This window comes from Mustela lutreola, chromosome 10, assembly GCF_030435805.1.
Source record: "Mustela lutreola isolate mMusLut2 chromosome 10, mMusLut2.pri, whole genome shotgun sequence".
NCBI lineage: Eukaryota > Metazoa > Chordata > Mammalia > Carnivora > Mustelidae > Mustela > Mustela lutreola.
In genome coordinates this window covers 28728269-28747914 of record NC_081299.1, presented here as the reverse complement: position 1 = coordinate 28747914, position 19646 = coordinate 28728269, and the positions used below count along the sequence as shown (strand labels likewise).

At 47.8% G+C, this 19646-nt stretch overlaps 1 protein-coding gene across 2 annotated transcripts in view; it reads left to right on the top strand.

Annotated features, from left to right (window-relative positions):
- EPHA10 (EPH receptor A10) overlaps nt 1-19646 on the top strand; it is a 38281-nt gene that overhangs the window by 11774 nt on the left and 6861 nt on the right. Inside the window, exons 6-9 of one of the 2 annotated variants that reach the window (XR_009345252.1) lie at nt 12389-12522; nt 15093-15261; nt 18721-18829; nt 19101-19218. Coding sequence is in view for 1 of the 2 variants with exons in the window: in XM_059136966.1 (XP_058992949.1) it covers nt 12389-12522; nt 15093-15261; nt 18721-18829 (412 nt within the window). In the remaining variant the exon portion in view is untranslated. The remainder of the gene's footprint in view (nt 1-12388; nt 12523-15092; nt 15262-18720; nt 18830-19100; nt 19219-19646) is intronic. The other variant, XM_059136966.1, reaches the window with a different exon arrangement.

The following is a 19646-nucleotide window of genomic DNA, read 5'->3' as shown; positions in this document are numbered from 1 at the left end:
CTGGGCTACAACACCTTCAAGTAATCCTTCAAGTATCCTTTGCAAGAAAGATAAGTGAGTGGTAGGGTTTCGGGGTCTTTTCCTGAGACCCGACTGGTTTGTACTTCCCTGTCTTCTCTGGTAGCTGTGTTGCAGAAAGGTCTGAGGCCAGGATAACTTTTATCCTTGTGTAAGTAGCTTGGGTGTGTGCATTTGCAGAATTCTGTCACCTACTAGTGAAAATAAAATTTAATCACTATTGATCTCTTTTCATTGAGTTTGGCTGGTACCTAGCAAAACTTTTGATCTGCACACAGTTTTTTATTCCTAGAAAAGAACTTTTTTTCCCCTGTTATTGCTTTGACTAGAATTTCTGATAGCTCCAGTATCTCTCTAAGAATCTCTCTAAGCCTTAGGTTGTACATCTATTTTCTGATTCTTAAATCTTGTCACACCCTTTATCATTTTTAGCTCTTAATCCATTTTCTCTGCCTTTTGGGAGAGATTTCCAATGTGTCTGGTTTTCTGGAGTAACAGTTTTGTTCTTTTTTTTTTTTTTTTTTAACTATCTCTACTGTGACTTAACATTTGCTATTGCATTTACATTAAAAAACATTCAATATAGGAAAAGAAAAAAGCACCCATAATCCTGTTACCGAGAGCTATACAACTATTAATATCTTGGAGTATATCCTTCCACATTTTTTCCCTATCTCTATATCCATATCTAGAACCATCTACTATAAAATCCCTTTCGTATAATATATGTGATATGAGATTTTTATCTGGTGTTTCATATTAGCAATCCTGTTTTTGATATAGATGGATTTAAAAATTCTGTTGAGGAGATGCTGTTTCCATTTTACTAATAAAAATACTAAGCTTCCACTGATTGAGTGCTGCTCTGTGTTTGGCATCGACCCTGTGCAGTATGATTTTCTACACTCATTCATTTAAATGGAATGATAATCATCTTTCAAACAATGAAACTGAGGCCTGAGAGCCTCAGTGAATTGTCCAAGTGAATTGTCCAAAGTCACCCAGCTAGGAAGTGGAAATCCTGTGCTTTAGCTCCTTGGCCATATAATGCTTTCACTTTTTACTGAACTTAAAAAAAAAAAAAAATCAGGAATGGATGCTAATTTTATAAAATGCTTCTTAAGCATCTTTCAAGATGACCTCGTGTTTTTTTCTCCTTTGACCTATTGGCATGATGAATTCTATTCATGGATTTTTCAATGTGAGCTCTTTTTGCATTCCCAGATTATACCCTACTGGATATGAGTGTATTATTCTTTTAATATTTTGCTGAATTAATTTGCTTATATTTTACTATTTTTTTCACATACATTTACAAGAGAGATTAGTGCTTTTTTAAAAAATCGTATTCTTTGTTAAGTCCTGCTGGCTTTGGAAAAGGCATCAGGAAAAATTTCTTCTTTTTGTCTGTTCTGCAACAGTTTAAATACCATAATTATCATTTTTTGAAGGTGTGCAAAACCACTTTCAGGGCCCTGCACCTTCTCTGGGGAAAGCTGGATGATATTCTCAACCCTTTCCATACTTTCTGAATTAGTTTTGTTAATTTGTATTCGTGTAGCAAATATTTTGATGACCTTTTTCTTATTCAGTAACTTAGAAATGTACATTTTAAAACTTTCCTCAGGGGCACCTGGTTGGCTCAGTCGTTAAGTGTCTGCCTTCAGCTAGGTCATGGTCCCAGGGTCTTGGAATCAAACCCCACACCAGGCTCCCTGCTCTGGCGGGAAGCCTGCTTCTCCCTCTCCCACTCCCTCTGCTTGTGTTCCCTCTCTCCTGTGTCTCTCTGTCAAATAAATAAATAAAATCTTTTTAAAAAAGAAAAAAAGAACTTTCCTCAGTATCTGTAGCTAACTTTTCTTCTTTCCTTATGTTATATGTTTGATATTTCCTTTTCATTAATTATCCTTGCTAGAAGTTTATTTTACAGGTTATGATAAAGAATCAGGTCTTGAATTTATCAATTTCAGTGTTCTGTACTTTTGACACTTATTTTTTGGTTTTACCTTTATTGATACCGTCTTCTTATTTCCCTGAAGTCTTTTTCTAGGTGAGTTTAGTGCTTAGTTTTGTTTTCATATTTTAAGCCTATGAATTTTCCTCTGAGTATAACTTTGGTCACATCCATATGTTTTTATACCTAATATAACACATCCTTAGTATGATCATTTTGGGGGGGATATATCCACATACCCTTAAATTTCACCTACATTTTAAAATGTACAATTCAAAAAATTAAAAAAAAATAAAGTGTACAATTCAGTGCCTTTTCATATATTCACATAGTTATGCAACCCACACTATTTAATTCCAGCACATTCTCATCACCCCCAAGAGAAATCTAATAATAGTTACTCCCCATTCCTCCCACCCCCTCTAGCACCTAGAAACCGTTAATCTACTTTCTGTCTCTATAGAATTGTCTGGTCTGGGCATCTCATATACACAGACTTATACACTATGTGGACTTTCGTGTCTGCCTTTTCTTGTTCTTCAGCGTAATGTTTTCAAGGTTTGTCCATGTTGTAATGTGTATCACCACCTCATTCCCTTACGTGGGTGAGTAATATTCCATTGCATACCACAATTTTGTTTATCTATTTATCAGTTTATGGGCAGTTTTTCTACTTTTTGGCTAATGCTGCTATGAATAGTCATGTACACGGTTTTGCAAAAACATGTTTTCAGTTTTCTTGAGTGTAAACGTAGGAGTGGAATTGCTAGGTCCTATGAAGTTATAGACTGAATTATATCTCCCCTAAATTTGTAGGCTGAAGCCGTAACCCCTGTGTGATTGTCTTTGGAGACAGGGCCTTTAAGGAAGTAAGGTTAATGAGAGCATAAGGCTGTGGCCCTAAGCGCAGAGGACTGGCGTCCTTCCAGAAAGGGAAGAGAAACCAGAACTCCCATGCTCTCCCTGTGCCTACGCAAAAGGAAGGCCAAGACAGGACACAGCCAGAAACAGCTGTCTGTAAGTCAGGAAGAGAATCCTTAACTGAATACTAAGGGTACAAATCTGTAAACCTCTCTAGCTGGGAGTTCTAGCCTCTAGAACTGTGAAAAAAATCCATTTTTGTTGTTTGTGCCATGGAGTCTGTTATGTCTGGTCATGGCAGCCTTAACCGACTAAAACATACAGTGGCTTTTCATCTTTCGAGGAACCGATGGACTTTCCGTGGAAGGGGCGCAGTCTTCCAAAGCGGCAGCTCCACCCCACGTTCCTGCGGGGGAGGGGCACAAGGGTTCCAGTCTCTCCACCTGGCCCTCGAGACCGGTTTCTGTCTTTGTTGGTTGCAGCCATCCTCGTGGGTGTGAAGCGGTATCTCCTTGAGGTTTGCATTTGCATCTCCTGACGAGCGACCTTGAAAGTCTTTTCATGTGCTGGGTTTTCTTTTTGTCCTTGAGTTATGAGCTCTCTCTCTTTTTAAAAAAATCTATGTATTCTGGATATTAGGTCTTTGCATTTTTCTAAGTTTTCTAAGGCCTTTCTAGTTTTCTAAGACTGCTGTAACCAAGTACCAAACATTAGATGGCTTAAAACCAAAGCAATGTGCTGTCTCGCTCTCAGAAGCGGGAAGTCTGCAGTCAAGGCAGCTGCGGAGCCTTGAGTGCTCTGGCTGCTCTGGGGGAGGATCCTTACTTGCTTCCAGGCTCCTGGGTTTGCTGCCAGTCCCTGTTCCTCGTTGGCACATAGATGCACATTCCAGTCACGTGACCTTTTCTCCCTGAGTGTCTTCGTCTTGTCTCCCCTCTGTGAGGGTCTTCCTCTGTGTCCAAATTTCCCTTTTCCCAAAGGACATCATTCATAGTGGATGAGGGCCCACTTGAGTGACCTCATAGGAACTTGATTACCATTGGGAAGACCCTAGTTCCAGAGGAAGTCACATTCTAGAGGGGCTGGGACTTCAACATTCTTTTGGGGGGACACAATTCAACACATAATAACACTGACCAGATATAGGACTTAACAAAATTTTTCTCCTACTCTGTGGATTACCAGTCACTTTCTTCATGAATTGAGATATAATTGACAAATAATATTCATTTGGGGTGCAACATCATGATTTTTTATTTGTATATGTTGTGCAATGATCACTGTAGGAAGTCTAGGAATGTCCATCACCGCACATAGTTAGACATTTTTTTTTTTCTTGTGATGAGAACTTTTAGGGTCTACTCTCTTAGCAACTTCCAAAGATGCAACATGCCTGGGTGGCTCAGTCAGTGAAGGGTCTTCCTTCGGTTCAGGTCATGACCCCAGGGTCCTGGGACTGAGTCCTGCTCAGCAGGGAGCCTCCTTCTCCCTCTCCTCCCAGCTGTGCTCTCTCTCCCTATGTCAGTCTCTTTCAAATAAATAAATAAAATCTTTTTAAAAAAATATTTTTTATTTATTTATTTGAGAGAGAGAGTGAGAGAGAGAGAGAGCATGAGAGGGGAGAAGGTCAGAGGGACAAGCAGACTCCGCATGGAGCTGGGAGCCCGATGTGGGATTCGATCCCAGGACTCCGGGATCATGACCTGAGCCAAAGGCAGTTGCTTAACCAACTGAGCCACCCAGGCGCCCCCAATAAATAAAATCTTTTAAAAAGATTGCTGCTAAGCTGGGAGCCCAATGCGGGATTCTATCCCGGGACCCTGGGTTCATGACCTGACCTGAGTCTCTCACCGTGAGTCACGTCTTTTGAAGCTCCGAATTTTACGTTTTGGTGAAATCTGGGGTTATCTTTGCCTTTGGTTTCCTATCTAAGAAACCACTACCTGGTTCACGGTCATGAAAATTTAGACCCATGGTTTTGTTCTCGTAGTGCTGTTTTGCCTGAATTCATTTTAGAGAATGTGTTTCAATTTCTGGATGATTTGCTTTTTGTTTTTGTTACTGATTTTACTGCTTAGAGAAAGAGGTTTGTACATGTTTTCCTTTTTAAAGTCACCACTGAGGTTTTCTTGGTTGTGAAAGGTAGAGTCAACATCTTAATTGCCTCCTGGCTCCTTGAAGGCGATGTCTATCATTTCCATGCTGCACGCTTGCTCTCAGGGTTTCCATGAACCGAGTAAACTTACTCTTCATTTCTACTGCCTTCATCTCGTCTACCTGATGTTCCCATCCTGCATGTGATTCGGTAGAAATTCCTTATGTTTGCAGCACCTTTTCTTTTAAATATTTCGGTTTTGCTAACGCACCTGTGGTTTCCCCACAGGCCTTGCTCACCCTCTCTGCTTGTACCCACCCCCCATCTATTTTTCTTCTCTGCCTGTTGTCCCTTGGTGGCCTTCTGCTCCCATTTTCAGGAGGCTGTGTTTTCTCTCCTCTCCTTGCAGACGCCAGACAATCCCTCACTTGTTTCTCTGTCACACTAAATCCCTTGGAAGAAGCTGCTCCTCCTGGAGCTTCAGAATAATTTTACTGTTCATTTATTCTGAAAGGTTTTCTTCACAAGCCCGATTTCTTGGTGTTTTCTGTTTCCTTGTTCTTGAACAAGGAGATAACTAACGTCTGTCAAAAAAGCCCAATGTGTGACTTGTCCCCTGGGTTGGTTTGTAAGGCTTTCAGGTGCAAGTAATGATAAATCTCAATCCAGCTAGTGTTCACCTAAAAATTATTTCTTAAAAATAATTTTATTTTTAATATTTTATTTATTTATTTATTGAGAGAGAGAGAGAGAGAACAGGAGGAGGGGCAGAGGGAGAGAGAGAGAATCCCAGGCAGATTCTGTGCTAAGCACAGGGCCCCACACGGGGCTTGAGCTCATGACCCTGAGCCAAAATCAAGAGTTAGACACTTAAATGACTGAGCCACCCGGGTGCCCCCTAAAAATGCTTTCTCAGCTTACCTGCGGGTGGAGGTAGAGCATGGTTACTTCAGCAGTTCTCCAGGGTCCACAAGAACCCAGGTACTTTCTGTCTTTCTATACGCCTTCCTTATCACATTGGGCTGACTCCCTCATGGTGGCAAGTTGGATGCAGCAGCTCCAGACATCACATCCTTACCATCCAGAGCAGAAGAAGAACTGTTTCTTCCTTGTAGGTGTCATTTAAGAGCAAGAAACCTTTCCCAAAATCCATCCTCCCCTTAGCTGATTTCTCTCGTGTTGGCCAGAACTGGATTACAAGCCTGACCCAGTCACTGGCCTAGAAAATGAGTGTACGCAGATATCTTAGAACAATCAGAACTCACCTGAGTCCCATGGGGGGGAGACAGTATACCCTGAATCAAAGGTTGGGCTCCACAGGCAAGGAAGGGGGACATGGCTGTTGAATGGTTTTCCAGCAGCATCTGCCGTGCTCTTGGTCCTGCTTGGACACTGGCCGAATTTCCTCACTGATCTGCAGCGGGAGAGCAGGTGCCTGGGCTCGGTTTTCAGCTCCATTCTCAGGATTTATTAGGCTTTCATCTAACATATCTCGTGGGGTTGAAATGGAACCTTCTCCTACCTCTGTATCCTGGCCCTCTGATGCTTTCAACAAACGTAGTTCCAAAAACGGACATTCCTAGCCTCTTCCTATCTGTGCTGTCTGTCTGTATCTGCAGGGGGTTGTGTCTCCTCCTCAGATGCTTCCTCACTCCTCCCCTCTTGAACCCATGTCTTCTCTGCGAGCTACCATCTCCAAGTAGATTTAGGCTGAGAGGCACTCCTGGGGATAGGGAAGAACACTTCTCCTCTGGAGCAACCATGCGGGAGAGTGATGGCTGTGCATTGTCCGGTTGACAAAGACCTTGCCTTTTTTGAAGGGTTAGACAGTGGGAGGAGGGATAAAAGATCTTTCAAGTTATTTTTAGGTTGGGAGGCAGGGTCACTCTGTGGGCAGCATAACCTGGGGGTCCACTACAATTGCACTTTCAATCTAGTTCCACTGGTTTTTCTCCCAGGTGGAGCTGTGCCTCTCCACCCGCCTCCCCCATTCTGGCAATCAGCTGTCAAGACTAGGTTATGGCGACGTTCTGGGTTTTCGACTCTTTCTGTACCTTTATGTTTGAGTTAGAATTTGGGAGAGATGGGAGGTGGGGACTGCTAGATGGTTGCCATTTAGAACTAGAAGCCATGTTCATGCACTTTTTAAAGAGTGAGTTACAGGGGCGCCTGGGTGGCTCAGTGGATTAAGCCGCTGCCTTCGGCTCAGGTCATGATCTCAGTGTCCTGGGATCGAGCCCCGCATCGAGCCCCGCATCGGGCTCTTTGCTCAGCGGGAGCCTGCTTCTCTCTCTCTGCCTGACACTCCACCTACTTGTGATTTCTCTCTCTGTCAAATAAATAAATAAAATCTTTAAAAAAAAAATAAAGAGTGAGTTACATACATCCTGTCTCTCCTTCCTTGGCCCCTTCCCCCCAGTATCTGCTTCCCTCAGTCCCCTGCAGTCACCAAGACCCTCCACATCGTTAAAGCCAGAGGGCACTTTGAATGGTGGTCTTACCCTGTCTCTTCTCAGCATACGACACTGCCGTCCACCACCCACAGGTTCCTCTTGTCGGTTAGCTTGCACGGCATGCATGCTCTGTGTCGGGTATTGTTGTTCTTGGTGGTTTTTTTTTTTTTTTAAGATTTTATTTCTTTATTTGAAAGAGAGAGTGAGAGCATGAGAGGTGAGAGGGGAGGAGGAGGTCAGAGGGAGAAGCAGACTCCTTGTGGAGCTGGGAGCCAACCCCACGCGGGACTCGGTCCCGGGATTCCAAGTTCATGATCTGAGCCGAACACAGTTGCCTAGCCAACTGAACCACCCAGGTGGCCTCTGTGCCAGGTATTGTGCTAACGTCTTCATGGCTTCATAAAATTCTCACAGCCAGCCTACTGAGGTCCTCATTCTTCCCATTCTGCATGTGAGGAAACGGAGGCTCTTGTTCATGGACCAATAGCTCATGACCAGAAGAGTCAGCAGGGAACCTTCTTAAATGCTCTTTTCCCTGGGCTTCTGGGATCTTATTTGCTCCTGATTTTCCTGCTACCTTTCTGGATCCTCATTTTTGAGCTCCTTCATCTTCCTTTATGTGCCTCTTGAATTACATACTTGTTTCCTAAATGCTTTTCTTTCTCTTTCTCTGATGGCTCTTGGGTCTCCGTCTCACTCCCAGATGACTTCTGTGAGCCCTGAAACCACCTATCCAGCTGCCTGTCCGGTATCTTCTCTTGGAAACCCCTCTGCTCAACACACCTAAAGTGAGGCCGTGATCTTGCCTCCCAGTAACTTGGTGGTCCCTGCCTCAGATCAGGCATTATTACAACTTTTTTCTTTAAATTCAGTACTGTCTATTCAACATATCTAGACTCATGGTTCTCAAAATTGTCTGCACATTGGAATCACCGAGAAGATTAAAAAAAGAAAAAGATACCAATGCCTGAGTCCCTCTCTACAAAGATGATTTCATTGTTTTGGGTTGTGTGACCCGGGCATCAATACTTTTTTATTGTAGGGGGAAAAAGCATATAAAATTTACTACCTTAACCATTTTAAAGTGCATAGTATGCAGCAGTGTTAACGATAGGCACATCCTTGTGCAACAGATCTCTGAACGCTTTCTTTCATCTTGCAAAACTCATACCCTGTACCCACTGAACCAAAACTGCTCCTTACCCTCTTCCCCTCCATTCTACTTTCTGTTTCTAAGCTTGAAGACTTTAGATGCCTCATATAACTGGAATCATGTAGTATTTGTCTTTTTGTGACTGACTTATTTCACTTGGCGTCAAGTTCATTCATGTCATAGCCTGTGATAGGATTTCCTTTTTTTTTTTTTTAACTGAATGATATTCCATTGTATGTCTATATCACATTTTCTTTTCTTCCCCCTCCAGCTTTATTGAGATATAATTGACATGCAACTTGTGTAAGTTTAAGGTTCCAGTGTGATAGTTTGGTGTATGTCTATATTGTAGAATGATTACCATGATACATCTGTCACCCCACAGAGTTACCTTGTGTGTGTGTGATGAGATCATTTTAGATCTCTCTTACCAATTCTGAAGGATACAAAACAGTATTGTTGGCTAGACTCGCCCTGCTGGATATTAGATCCCTAGAACTTTTTCAGCTTCTAACTAGAAGTTTGTATCCTTTGACCAACTTCTCCCATTTCCCCCAACCCCTAGCCTTTGGCAACCACCAGTCTACTCTCTGTTTCTATGAGTTTGGCTTTTTCAGATTCCACATATAAGTGAAAATGTACAACATTTGTCTTTGTCTTTCTTATTTCCCTTAACGTAATGCCTTCAAGGTTCATCCATGTTCTCGATGATGACAGGATTTCTTTCTTTTTTATGGCTGAATAGCATTCCTTTATATAATCATTTTCTTTTCTTTATTCATTCATCCATCAACAGATACTGAAGTAATTTGCATATTCCGGCTATTGTGAATGATACTGCAGTGAACACGAGTGTGCAGATATCTCTTCAAGATAGTGATTTCATTGTCTTGGGATACATACTAGCGTGGGGCAGAGGGAGAGGGAGAAGCAGACTCCCCACTGATCAGGGAGACAGATATAGGGCTCTATCCCAGGACCCTGTGATCACGACGTAAGCCGAACGCGGACACTTAACCAACTGAGCCACCCCAGGTGCCCATGTCTTTCTACCTATTTTTAAATTGGGTATTTGTGGGGACTTTTGTTGAGTTGTAGGAGTTCTTTATATATTTTAGATATTAACCCCATATCAGATATGTGGTTAACAAATATTTTCTCCCATTTCATAGGTTGCCTTTCATTTCGTTGATGGTTTCCTTTACTGTGGAGATGTTTTTAAGTTTGATGTGGTCCCATTTGTCTATTTTTGCCTTCGTTTCTTGTGCTTTTGGTGTCATAGTCAAGAAATCATTTCCAAGTCCAACGCCAGGAAGTTTTTCTATGTATTTTCTTTCTTTCCTAAAATATATTTTTAGGGGTGCCCAAGTGGCTCAGTGGGTTAGAGCCTCTGCCTTTGGCTCAGGTTATGATCCCAAGGTCCTGGGATCAAGCCCTGTGTCAGGCTCTCTGCTCATCGGGAGCCTTCTTACCCCCTCTCTGCCTGCCTCTCTGCAATCTTGTGATCTCTGTCTGTCAAATGAATAAATAAAATCTTAAAAAATAAAATAAAAAATATTTTTAAAATTTATTACTTGAGAGGGGAGAGGGAAAGGGTGAGGAAGGGAGAGAGAGAATCCAAGCAGACTCCTGGCTGAGTGCAGAGCCTGTTGTGGGGCTCCATCTCATGACCCTGAGATCTTGACCTGAGCTTAAATCAAGGGTCAAATGCTTAACCAACTGAGCCACCCAAGTGTCCCTTAAATATATTTTTATTATTTCAAGTAGGCTCCATGCTAGACATGGATGCGGGCCTCAAACTCACAAACTCAAACTCACAACCCTGAGATCAAGACCTGAGCTGAAATCAAAGAGCTGGACACAAGGGCACCTGGACACAGTTGACTTCACCTCAGGTCATGATCTCAGGGTTGTGACACAGAACCTTTCATCGGGCTCTATGCTCAGCAGGGAGTCTGCTTAGGAGTCTCTCCTCTCTCCCTCCCTCATCCTCTGCCCTTCCCCCTGTGCCCCCCCTAAAATAAATAAATAAATCTTAAAAAACAAGTAAGAGTCAGACTGAGCCACCTAAGCACCCCTCCTGTATGTTTTCTTCCAGGAGTTTTATAGTTTCAGGTCTTACATTTAGGTCTATAATTTTTTCATGTTAGATTTTGTATGTGGTATAAGCTAAGGGCTCAACTTCATTATTTTGCATGTGGATAATCAGTTTTCCCAGCACTGTTTGTTGAAAAGACTGTCCTTTCCCCATTGTGTCGGCTTGGCGCTCTTGTCCAAAATCATTTGGCATATGAGAGGGTTTATTTCTGGGCTCTCCATTCTGTTCAGTTGGTCTGTATTTCTGTTTTCATACCAGTATCAAACTGTTTTGATTATGGTAGCTTTGTAATGTTTTTGAAGTCAAAAAGTGTGAGGATACTGACCTTGTTTTTCTTTTTCTTTTTCAAGATTATCTTGCTATTCCTGGGTCTTTGATTTTCCATATGAATTTTAAGATTTCTTTTTCTATTTCTGCTAAGAACATCTTTGGGATTTTGGTGGGAATGGAGTTGAACTTGTAGGTCACTTTGGGTAGCACGGACATTGTAACCATATTAAGTGTTCCACTCTATAAACACAATGTCTTTCCATTTATTCGTGTCTTCTCTAATTTCTTTCAGCAATGTTTTCTCATTTTTCTTTAACTTTAATTCTAAGTATTGTATTCTTTTTGCTACAATTGTAAATGGGATTGTTTTCTTCATTTCCTGTTCTGATTGTCCATTGTTAGCGTGTGGAAACACGGCTGATTTCTGCGTGTTGACTTTCTTTCTTTCTTTTTTTTTAATTAACATATGATGTATTATTAGCCCCAGGGTTACAGGTCTGTGAATCGCCAGGTTTACACACTTGACTTTATTTATTGCATCTTTGCCATCTTTGTTTAACAGTTCTAACGGTGTTTTTGTGAAATTTTTTTAGTATTTTCTATGTATATGTCACCTGTGGAGTGAAATAATTTTACTTCTTTCCGGGGCGCCTGGGTGGCTCAGTGGTTTGGGCTGCTGCCTTCGGCTTGGGTCATGATCTCAGGGTCCTGGGATCCAGCCCCGCATCGGGCTCCCTGCTCCGCAGGAAGCCTGCTTCCCTCTCTCTCTCTCTGCCTGCCTCTCTGCCTACTTGTGATCTCTGTCTGTCAAATAAATAAATAAAATCTTTAAAAAAAATAATTTTACTTCTTTCCTTCCAGTCTCAGTGCCTTTTATTTCTTTCTCTTGCCTAAGCTCTCTGGCTAGGACTTGGGTACTGTGTTAAACAGAAGTGGCAAGCGTGGACATCCTTGCCTTCTTGGTCTTGTTCTTCAAGGGAAGGCTATCAGTTTTCCACCTTTGAGCATGCCCGCTGTGGCTTTTCATACATGGTCTTTATTAGGATAAGGTAGTTTCCTGCGGTGCGTCCAGTGTGTCCTAGTGCGTCCAGTGTATTACCTCTTAACCAGACCGTTAGAATAGCAAAGTAGGTTGTTTTTCTGCCTCCTATGCTCTTCAACGTCTCCAAACCACAGAAAGTGTAGAAAGAACCTAGGGGCTTAGAACCAGCCACCACTAGGGCAGCTGGAGGTCAGGGGGTGGGCAAGAAGCCGGTGGCTTGGCCTTTCCCCGCTGCAGAGACAGGAGAAGCTGACAGCTGCGGGGTGAGAGTGGTCTCTCTCGCCTCCGGTTTCAGGACACCCCAGCTCAGGCCTCGCCCCGCCCCTGGCCCCGCCCCACTCCCTGCAGGCCCCGCCCCGCCTCTCTCCCTGCATGCCCCGCCCTTCCAGCCGGCCCTGTCCTACTGTGGGATCCCGTGGAGAGCCCCGCGTTACTTACTTTCAGCGCCTTGGGAGGAGGATGAGATCCGCAGGGACCGAGTGGAGCCCCAGAGTGTGTCTCTGTCGTGGCGGGAGCCCATCCCCGTCGGAGCTCCGGGGGCCAATGGCACGGAGTACGAGATCCGATACTACGAGAAGGTGAGACGCGGTATGGGCGGCACCTGGGGCTGGGTTCTGGGGCTGTGGTCTGTCTCCTTGCAGCTGCTTCCTTACCTACCATCTCGCCGAAGAAGTCCTCCTTACTTTCTTCGTGAACATATCCACGACCTTCTAAGGCCCGAGTTCCTTCCTGTCCCCTCCACTCCGTGCCTGGACCCCCGGGCTCCTCCGCAGCCCCCGCTCTCTGCCTGGACCCCCGGGCTCCTCCGCAGCCCCCGCTCTCTGCTTCCTCACCAGTCATCAGCTCCATTGTCGCCGCTTTTGCCTGGTGTTTGCAATTGACCTGGAGCGTTCCCTGGGGGCTGATCCAGATCTTGCTGTGGCCAGACCGAAGACTTAGAATTTGCAGCCCCTTTTAAGAAAAAGAATGCAGAAATACCATACTTACAAATGTCTGACAAATACCATAATTACAAAATGTCTGACCTAGGTCAAGTAGTCCACTGGAACTTAGGTGCTCCTAATATTTAACTGCCTGCTCTCCCGAGCAATGCCTGGATGGATGAATTATTGTTACAGTTTTACTGACATACGGGATGTGTAACGTATGGTTTACAAATAAGAAGGAAAGATATACAGTGTCCTTATTGTAAACTGCATCTAGCTGAATGATCCGTATAGGAGGTTTTTGCCGATTTTTTCTGACTGCTCGTATCTGTTGTCCATCTGTGGTTGCAGTTCAACCTTGACTTGACAAATGGAAAGATGTCCCAGTCCACTATCTCTTTTCCCCATAAATGCACTGTCTTTAAATGTGATTTGTAATTTGCTGTTAAAATGTTTCTCACCTTGGTGCAAATTTTATTCATTCAAGCGAAACTTAGCTTTCATCTTCAGCATGTCATGTCAGAACTTCACTCACCCCTTAGTGACTCAAGGGACTTCTTGGCTGAATCAGATAATAGTTTTTGGATACTGGAAGTCTACTGAGAGCTGTGGGTCGGGGGGTGGGGGTGGGGAGTGAACACCGAAGAGGAGGGGCTCCTGAGTCACTGCTAGGTGATCTAGGGGATGGGGAGCCACCCACGGAGGAGGAGGACCAGGTCTGGGCTAAGAGGGTGAGCTTGGGTTGGCCCATGCAACGTCCAGGGAATCCCTGGTATATCTAGGTGGGTTTGGGGGTCTGGACACTCAAGGGAGAGGCCTGTCCTGGAAAAAGAGAGGTGGGGCCTTTCAACATAGGGCTGGGAGCTGATTGAAGCCAGGGACTGGAAGGGAAGGCCAGGAAGGACCATGAGAGTGACAAGAGCAGCAGAGACAGAGCTCTGAGGAGCCCTGAGGTTAGGAGACAGCAGAGGAGGACACGGGGAAGGAGCTGGGCACGCAGTCACTGCTCACAGAGGGCTCACTGAACTGACACCCCGGGGGGAGGGGTCAGAGTATAAGAGACAGAGTCCCAAAGCTGAACTGGGTGGGTGCTCCAGTCCCCAAGGGGGTATGAATTTGCAGGGAACTGAAACCCTTGAAAAGAGGAGCCTGTGCAAAAGGAGCTCGGTTTGAAAGCCGTCCGGGGCATCGCAGATCCAAGTCCTGGAGGCACGGTGCTGCTCATCTGCCTGTATCTGTGCACACCAGTCCCTCATCCCCTGCTCAGGGGCTTGCTCAGGGCATCTGATGGCTGCTCTGCCCTGCCCCTGCCCTTCCAGTCTCACTGCCTTTCCCTGGGTCGTTCAGATACCTGGAAGAGAGATTCCAATTGGCCCAGTTTGGGTCTGAGTCTGCCCCATTCCTGAATACCATGACCAAAGAACAGGGCCACATGATAATCAGCTGTGGGCATGACGGGGGCTCTGATAAGGTGGGAGGGTGGGCAGAGATGAAACAATGGCCACATCTCCAGTACATGCCATTATCAGACGTGCTGGGGAGCAGTATGACATAGAGATAAAGCACAGGGCCCGAAGGAATCAAGACGGTGTCGTTCTGATCCTTCCTTGATGTGACCATCACCTATAAAAGAATGAAATGCTACTGCGAGCACTGTAGGTAGCGAGGCCTCTGAAAGGGTCTAGCACAGCAGCTGGCAGTGAGCCAGCCCTCACTCCATGACAGCTGCCACTGTCCCCGCTGTCCAGCCTCGGGCGAGTCTCTCCACCCCTCTGTGCCCGATTCCTCATCTGTGAATCTGTGCCTTGCAGGACATCGTGAAAACCAGATGACAGAGAGAAGGAAAAACTTTGTGAGCTAACAGGGGCCAGGCAGGTGTCAGGGGTTATTCCTCTGAGGCATCAGCCCCAGCTTACCCTTGGGACCTTCGGGTTCTGATGTCTGTCCCCAAGAAGGGGGATCTAGCGTCGTCTCTAAAGTTTCTCTTACTGTTCTTAGCCAGAAGTACCACTGAGTGTAGGAGGGAACTGGGTGCAGAGAGGGGTTGGAGAGCCTGTGGAAGAAGCCTTCGGGGTCCTCCCCACACGGTCCCAGTTGTGCTTTCCCACTCGGTCCATGCTCGCCTCAGGGCACTTCTCCAGCCGCCAACTCCTTGCCCCCCATTCTTCAAGGAGCTCAGGTCTGGTGCTGGATCTGGGCCTCACTTCTTGGTCCTTCCTCAGGGTCAGAGTGAGCAGACTTACTCCACGGTGAAGACAGGGGCACCTGCGGTCACTGTCACCAACCTGAAGCCGGCTACCCGCTACGTCTTTCAGATCCGGGCGGCTTCCCCAGGACCCTCCTGGGAGACCCAGAGCTTCAATCCCTCCATCGAAGTGCAGACCCCGGAGGGTAAGTGATGTGTATTCGGGGAAGGGTTGGGTAGGGAGACCAACTGGGGATGCGGTGGTTATCCGTGCAATTAAGGGAACCTGCAGAACAGTTTAATTACAACCTAAATAATTTATGAATTTGGAATCTACCACTGAGGGCCTATTCAGTGACATGAATTAAATGTGGGGGCCTGTCCTGGGGGAGCTCACGGGGAGGGGCTCGTGAAGAACCATAAGCAACGTCTCAGCTGGGGTCTCCCAGCCTCCCAGGACCTCCCGTGTCTTGTAGAAACAACCCGTGCCCTCTCCAAGATTCTCGGCATTTTCCTTGGGAGGAGCTGTTGTCTCATGGACACTCCTTGCTCCAATGGGTCAATTCTTTCCCATTCTGCTTCCTTCTCTCTGTCCTGACGGAGACTCAGACGTGGGTTGGGCTGCCGTCCCTTTCCCCACTCGGCCTCAGAGTGAGAAGCACACTTCAATGAAGCTTGGGGACACAAAGGAGTTGCACCAGAGCAATAAACAAAACAAAACAGGACGAGCTGTGCACGTTTTGGTGTGGGAGGGATTTGTACAGTAGGGGAACCATTTCTCCAACAAAGCTGTTACCAAGACAAAACAACAAAACAAAACAAAGGCTGAACATCAGATACCCTGATTCTAAACCAACTCTGGCTTGTGCCCCCACCCCACCCCCCTCCGTGGTATCCTGCTATCCGCTTCCTCCCTTTCCCTCCCTCCCCTGGCTCCTCTCCCCCCAGCACCCCCAAAGTCCCTTTCATGATGAGAGATGAGCAGCTTAGCTGTGGCTTGGGCGGTTTTGCCTGCTGCTAACCCTGCCCTCGGGGTCTCACCTCTATCTACCCTGAGCAGTTCACGAAAAGTATTTTCCTGGACAAAGGCAGTTCCCCCTAAGAGGCGTTCTGACACCAGCTGTCAAGATAATAATTCTTTCCAACCTGCTACACGAGTCTAATCCAAGATAGGAAGAGCTTGGAGCCCAAAGGGAGGTGGAGATAAAATGTGGAGGGAGTTTGGGTTCTGGGAAGAGAGACAGCACTTCTTGCTCGAATGCCTGTCTGTGCCAGGCCCCGGCCAGGTGCTGGCAGGAGGAGATTAGAGCTCTGTGTTGAAGGCTGGGGAGCATTTGAATGTGTGGAGATGGGCAGGGAAGGCACGTGGGGTAGATGAATCCATCCGAACAAAGGCTCACCGGTTTGGCTGGAGTGAGTGCAGTGGAGGCGGGAGCTGGGATGGGCTGATGATTTCTGTTCATTTGGTGCTTCTCAGTGAGTAGACCCTGCTTGGTCCCCTGGCTCCTTTGGCTGTTGCCCAGGCTCTGGGGGCATCGATCTCTCAGTCTGCGGAGCTCTCCTTCTGCTGAGCTGTGACCCTGACTCAGGAGCACGACAAAGGACCCCGTATCAGCTACCCATTGCTTGTAACAGATTACCCCAAAGCGAGTAGCTGTGAACAGCCAACACTTGTTCTCTCATGGGTTTTGTGGGTCAGGCACCTGGGTGCTGCTTAACTAGGTGCCCCAGGGCTCAGGGTCCCTCCCGGCTGTGGTCCCTCAAGGCTCGGGTTCTCACCGGCTCTTTGCATCTTGGGCTTCACTCTAGAGCTCCGTCACCCAGGAACGCGATTCTTTCGGAGACTGTGAGTGAGAGAGAGGATGCCCAGGATAAGCCACAGTCTCCCGTCTGTGACATCCCACCCCTTCGGAGGCATTCTCTTCATTAGAAATGAGTCCCTATGTCAAGCTCACGCTCAAGGGGACTGAATACCAGTTGGTGGGGAATCCAGAGGGCACATCTCGGACGCCACCTGGCACCACCGCCCTGTCTCCGTTTCCGTGTCCACGTGGACATCTCATTTCAGACACTTCTCAGCAACTCCGCCCGCCTCTGTCCCGGCCAGATCCTGGGTCCTGTTCCTACCTCTGGGAACCACGGGCTCTCAAATCCCCTCATTGACCTTGGCCTTGTTGGCCTGTAACTCTTCTTTCCTCCTCTGTCTCTTGTCACTTGACTGTGACATCCTCTTTACAGGCCTGGGGATCCGACCTCATCTCCGAGGCCGTGAGCCCCTCCTGGCCTCATGTCGCCCCGGCCACGGCAGATCCTCCCCGGGGAAATGCTCTCCAGCCGTGTGGGTCCCCACTCCCTGGACACTGCGCTGCACCCGCCCTGCTCATCCCAGAGCTGGGAGCCGGCCTGAGTCCTGTGTCCCACACCTCGCCTAATCTCAGCTGAGTCTCTGGGGCTGTGCGGCATCTCCCCCACTCTAAGTAGTTTTCCCAAAAGGCCTCCTCTCTCAGGCACTTCCTGTCCATCCCTGCTCCCAACAGATGACTTCATCCCTTTCCCCCAGGCAGGATCTCTATCGGTCATTCCCTGTCACCCTCAGGACGAAGTCCCTGCTCCTTGGCCTGGCATCCCAGGCCTTTCAGGTGCTGTCCACCCCCCACCCCCACACCCAACCCCATTCCCTTTTTCCTCCTACTTCCATCCAGCTTCACATCTGGCCCCTCTCAGCCCCCACGCGGTCTGTTTCCCATCCCCATGGGATGGCTTGCCATTTCCCAGACCCAGCTTGTGCTCCCGAGCAGCACCAAGACCGTGCCGAGCTCCGAGGCCCGGTGCAGATGCCACGGCTCTTCTGTGAGGCCTTCCTCACTGGCTTTAGGAGGAAAGGAGCCTGTCTCTGTTCAGCCGTCCGCTTCTGTTTTCGTTCTACAGTTAGGAATTCTGTTTCTGTCTCCCCCACTGGTCTGTACACTTCCCCGGGGCGGGGATTCTGACTTATTCATCTCTGTCTTCTGAGGGCTGGTGGCAGCCTGTCATACAGGTTGAGTGGAGGGATGGACAGATGGATGGATGGATGGACAGATGGATGGACGGATGGATGGATGGATGGATGGGATTGGGAGTCTGGTGTCCTCCTGGCCCCTCTCTTGGGGAAAGAGTTCACAGTAGAGGCTTTTGGAATCAGGTTCGAATCTTAGGTTCACCACGTATTAGTTGTGGGACCCTGGGCAGATCGCACAACTTTTCTCAGCGTCGGTCTCCTCGGCTATAAAATGGAGACACCACTACCTTACCGGCTGGTTGTGACCGCGAGCGTCGTCATTTAATTAAGGCACGTGGCACAGTGTCTTGAATGGAGTAAGCGTGCATTCAGTGTTCCCTTACTGTGATGCCAGCCGGTCTGGATGGGGCTGGCGAGCTGCAGGGAGAGGCTGTTCCACCTGCAGAGCTCCATTAAGTCAGTGCCCAAGGGAAAGGCACAAAGGGAGGCCCAGGCGTGCCTGTCTGGACCCCGGGGGGTCCTCTCTCTCGCAGAGCTGGACTGCAGGGAGAGCAGGAAGCTCCGGGTGCCACTTCGGGCCCTTGGCTGTGGGGGGTGGGCGGCAGGGGTCGGCCCTGGGGCCTGGGGCAGGCCCTCTGCCTGCCTCAACCTTGTGCTTTACCCCCAGCTGCCTCAGGGTCCAGAGACCACAACCCTGCGGTGGTCGTCACCGTGGTGACTGTCTCAGCCCTCCTCGTCCTGGGCTCCGTGATGAGCGTGCTGGCCATGTGGAGGAGGTAGGTGGCTGGTCCCAGCCGGGCTGATTTCCGGGGTGGGGGTCGGATCCCTGGGCACCCTCATGTGCATCACAGTCCCTCTGTCTGTACCTGCGTTTGCACGTGTGCAGATCTGCGCACGCAGACATCTTGCTGTGTAGACCCAGGCTGGGCTGGCGAGCTCGCAGCCCCTCCCCCCACTTCCCGCTCCTTGCGGCAGCAGCCGGCACCGCAGCTGGCTCAGCCGCTGGGGGATGAAGGGGATTTAGCTCCTTAACTCATTAAATGTCAGAAGGCATCACGGAGGATGGAATCAAGCCCCGGCTGCTCCAGTGTGATTAGGATTCTCCTGAGGCGCTCAGAGGCCCCCAGCCCCGGCCCGCAAGGGATCCTGAGGCCCTTTAACACAGGCAAGGGGAAGAAAGGCAGAAATTGTGTGTGGGAGGAGGGAGAAGAGGGAGGGGAACAGATACACCAGAACCCCCCACCCCCACCCCCAGCAGGAGGACGCTGGCAGGAGAGTGGGCAGAGAAAGGGAAGGGGAGGAGGGGGAAGGATATGGAGCCTGAGTTTGGTTCAGAGAAGATTCCAGTTCTTTTGCACACGGCAGAAACCTCATAGCATGTATTTCCGCCTTATCCCCAGGGCCACACTCTGCTGCACGCAGAGGTACGAGGCTGGGGCTGAGGTCAGCAGACTTGAGGGGTGGAAAGTCTGCATGTGACGGGCTGGCGGCGGGGGGGGGGGGGGGGGGGGCAGGGAGGCAGTGGGGGGTGCAGAGGAGAGTGATGGCTGCTCCGGGAGCTGCATTCCCAGCTCATCTCAGCATCCTGGAACT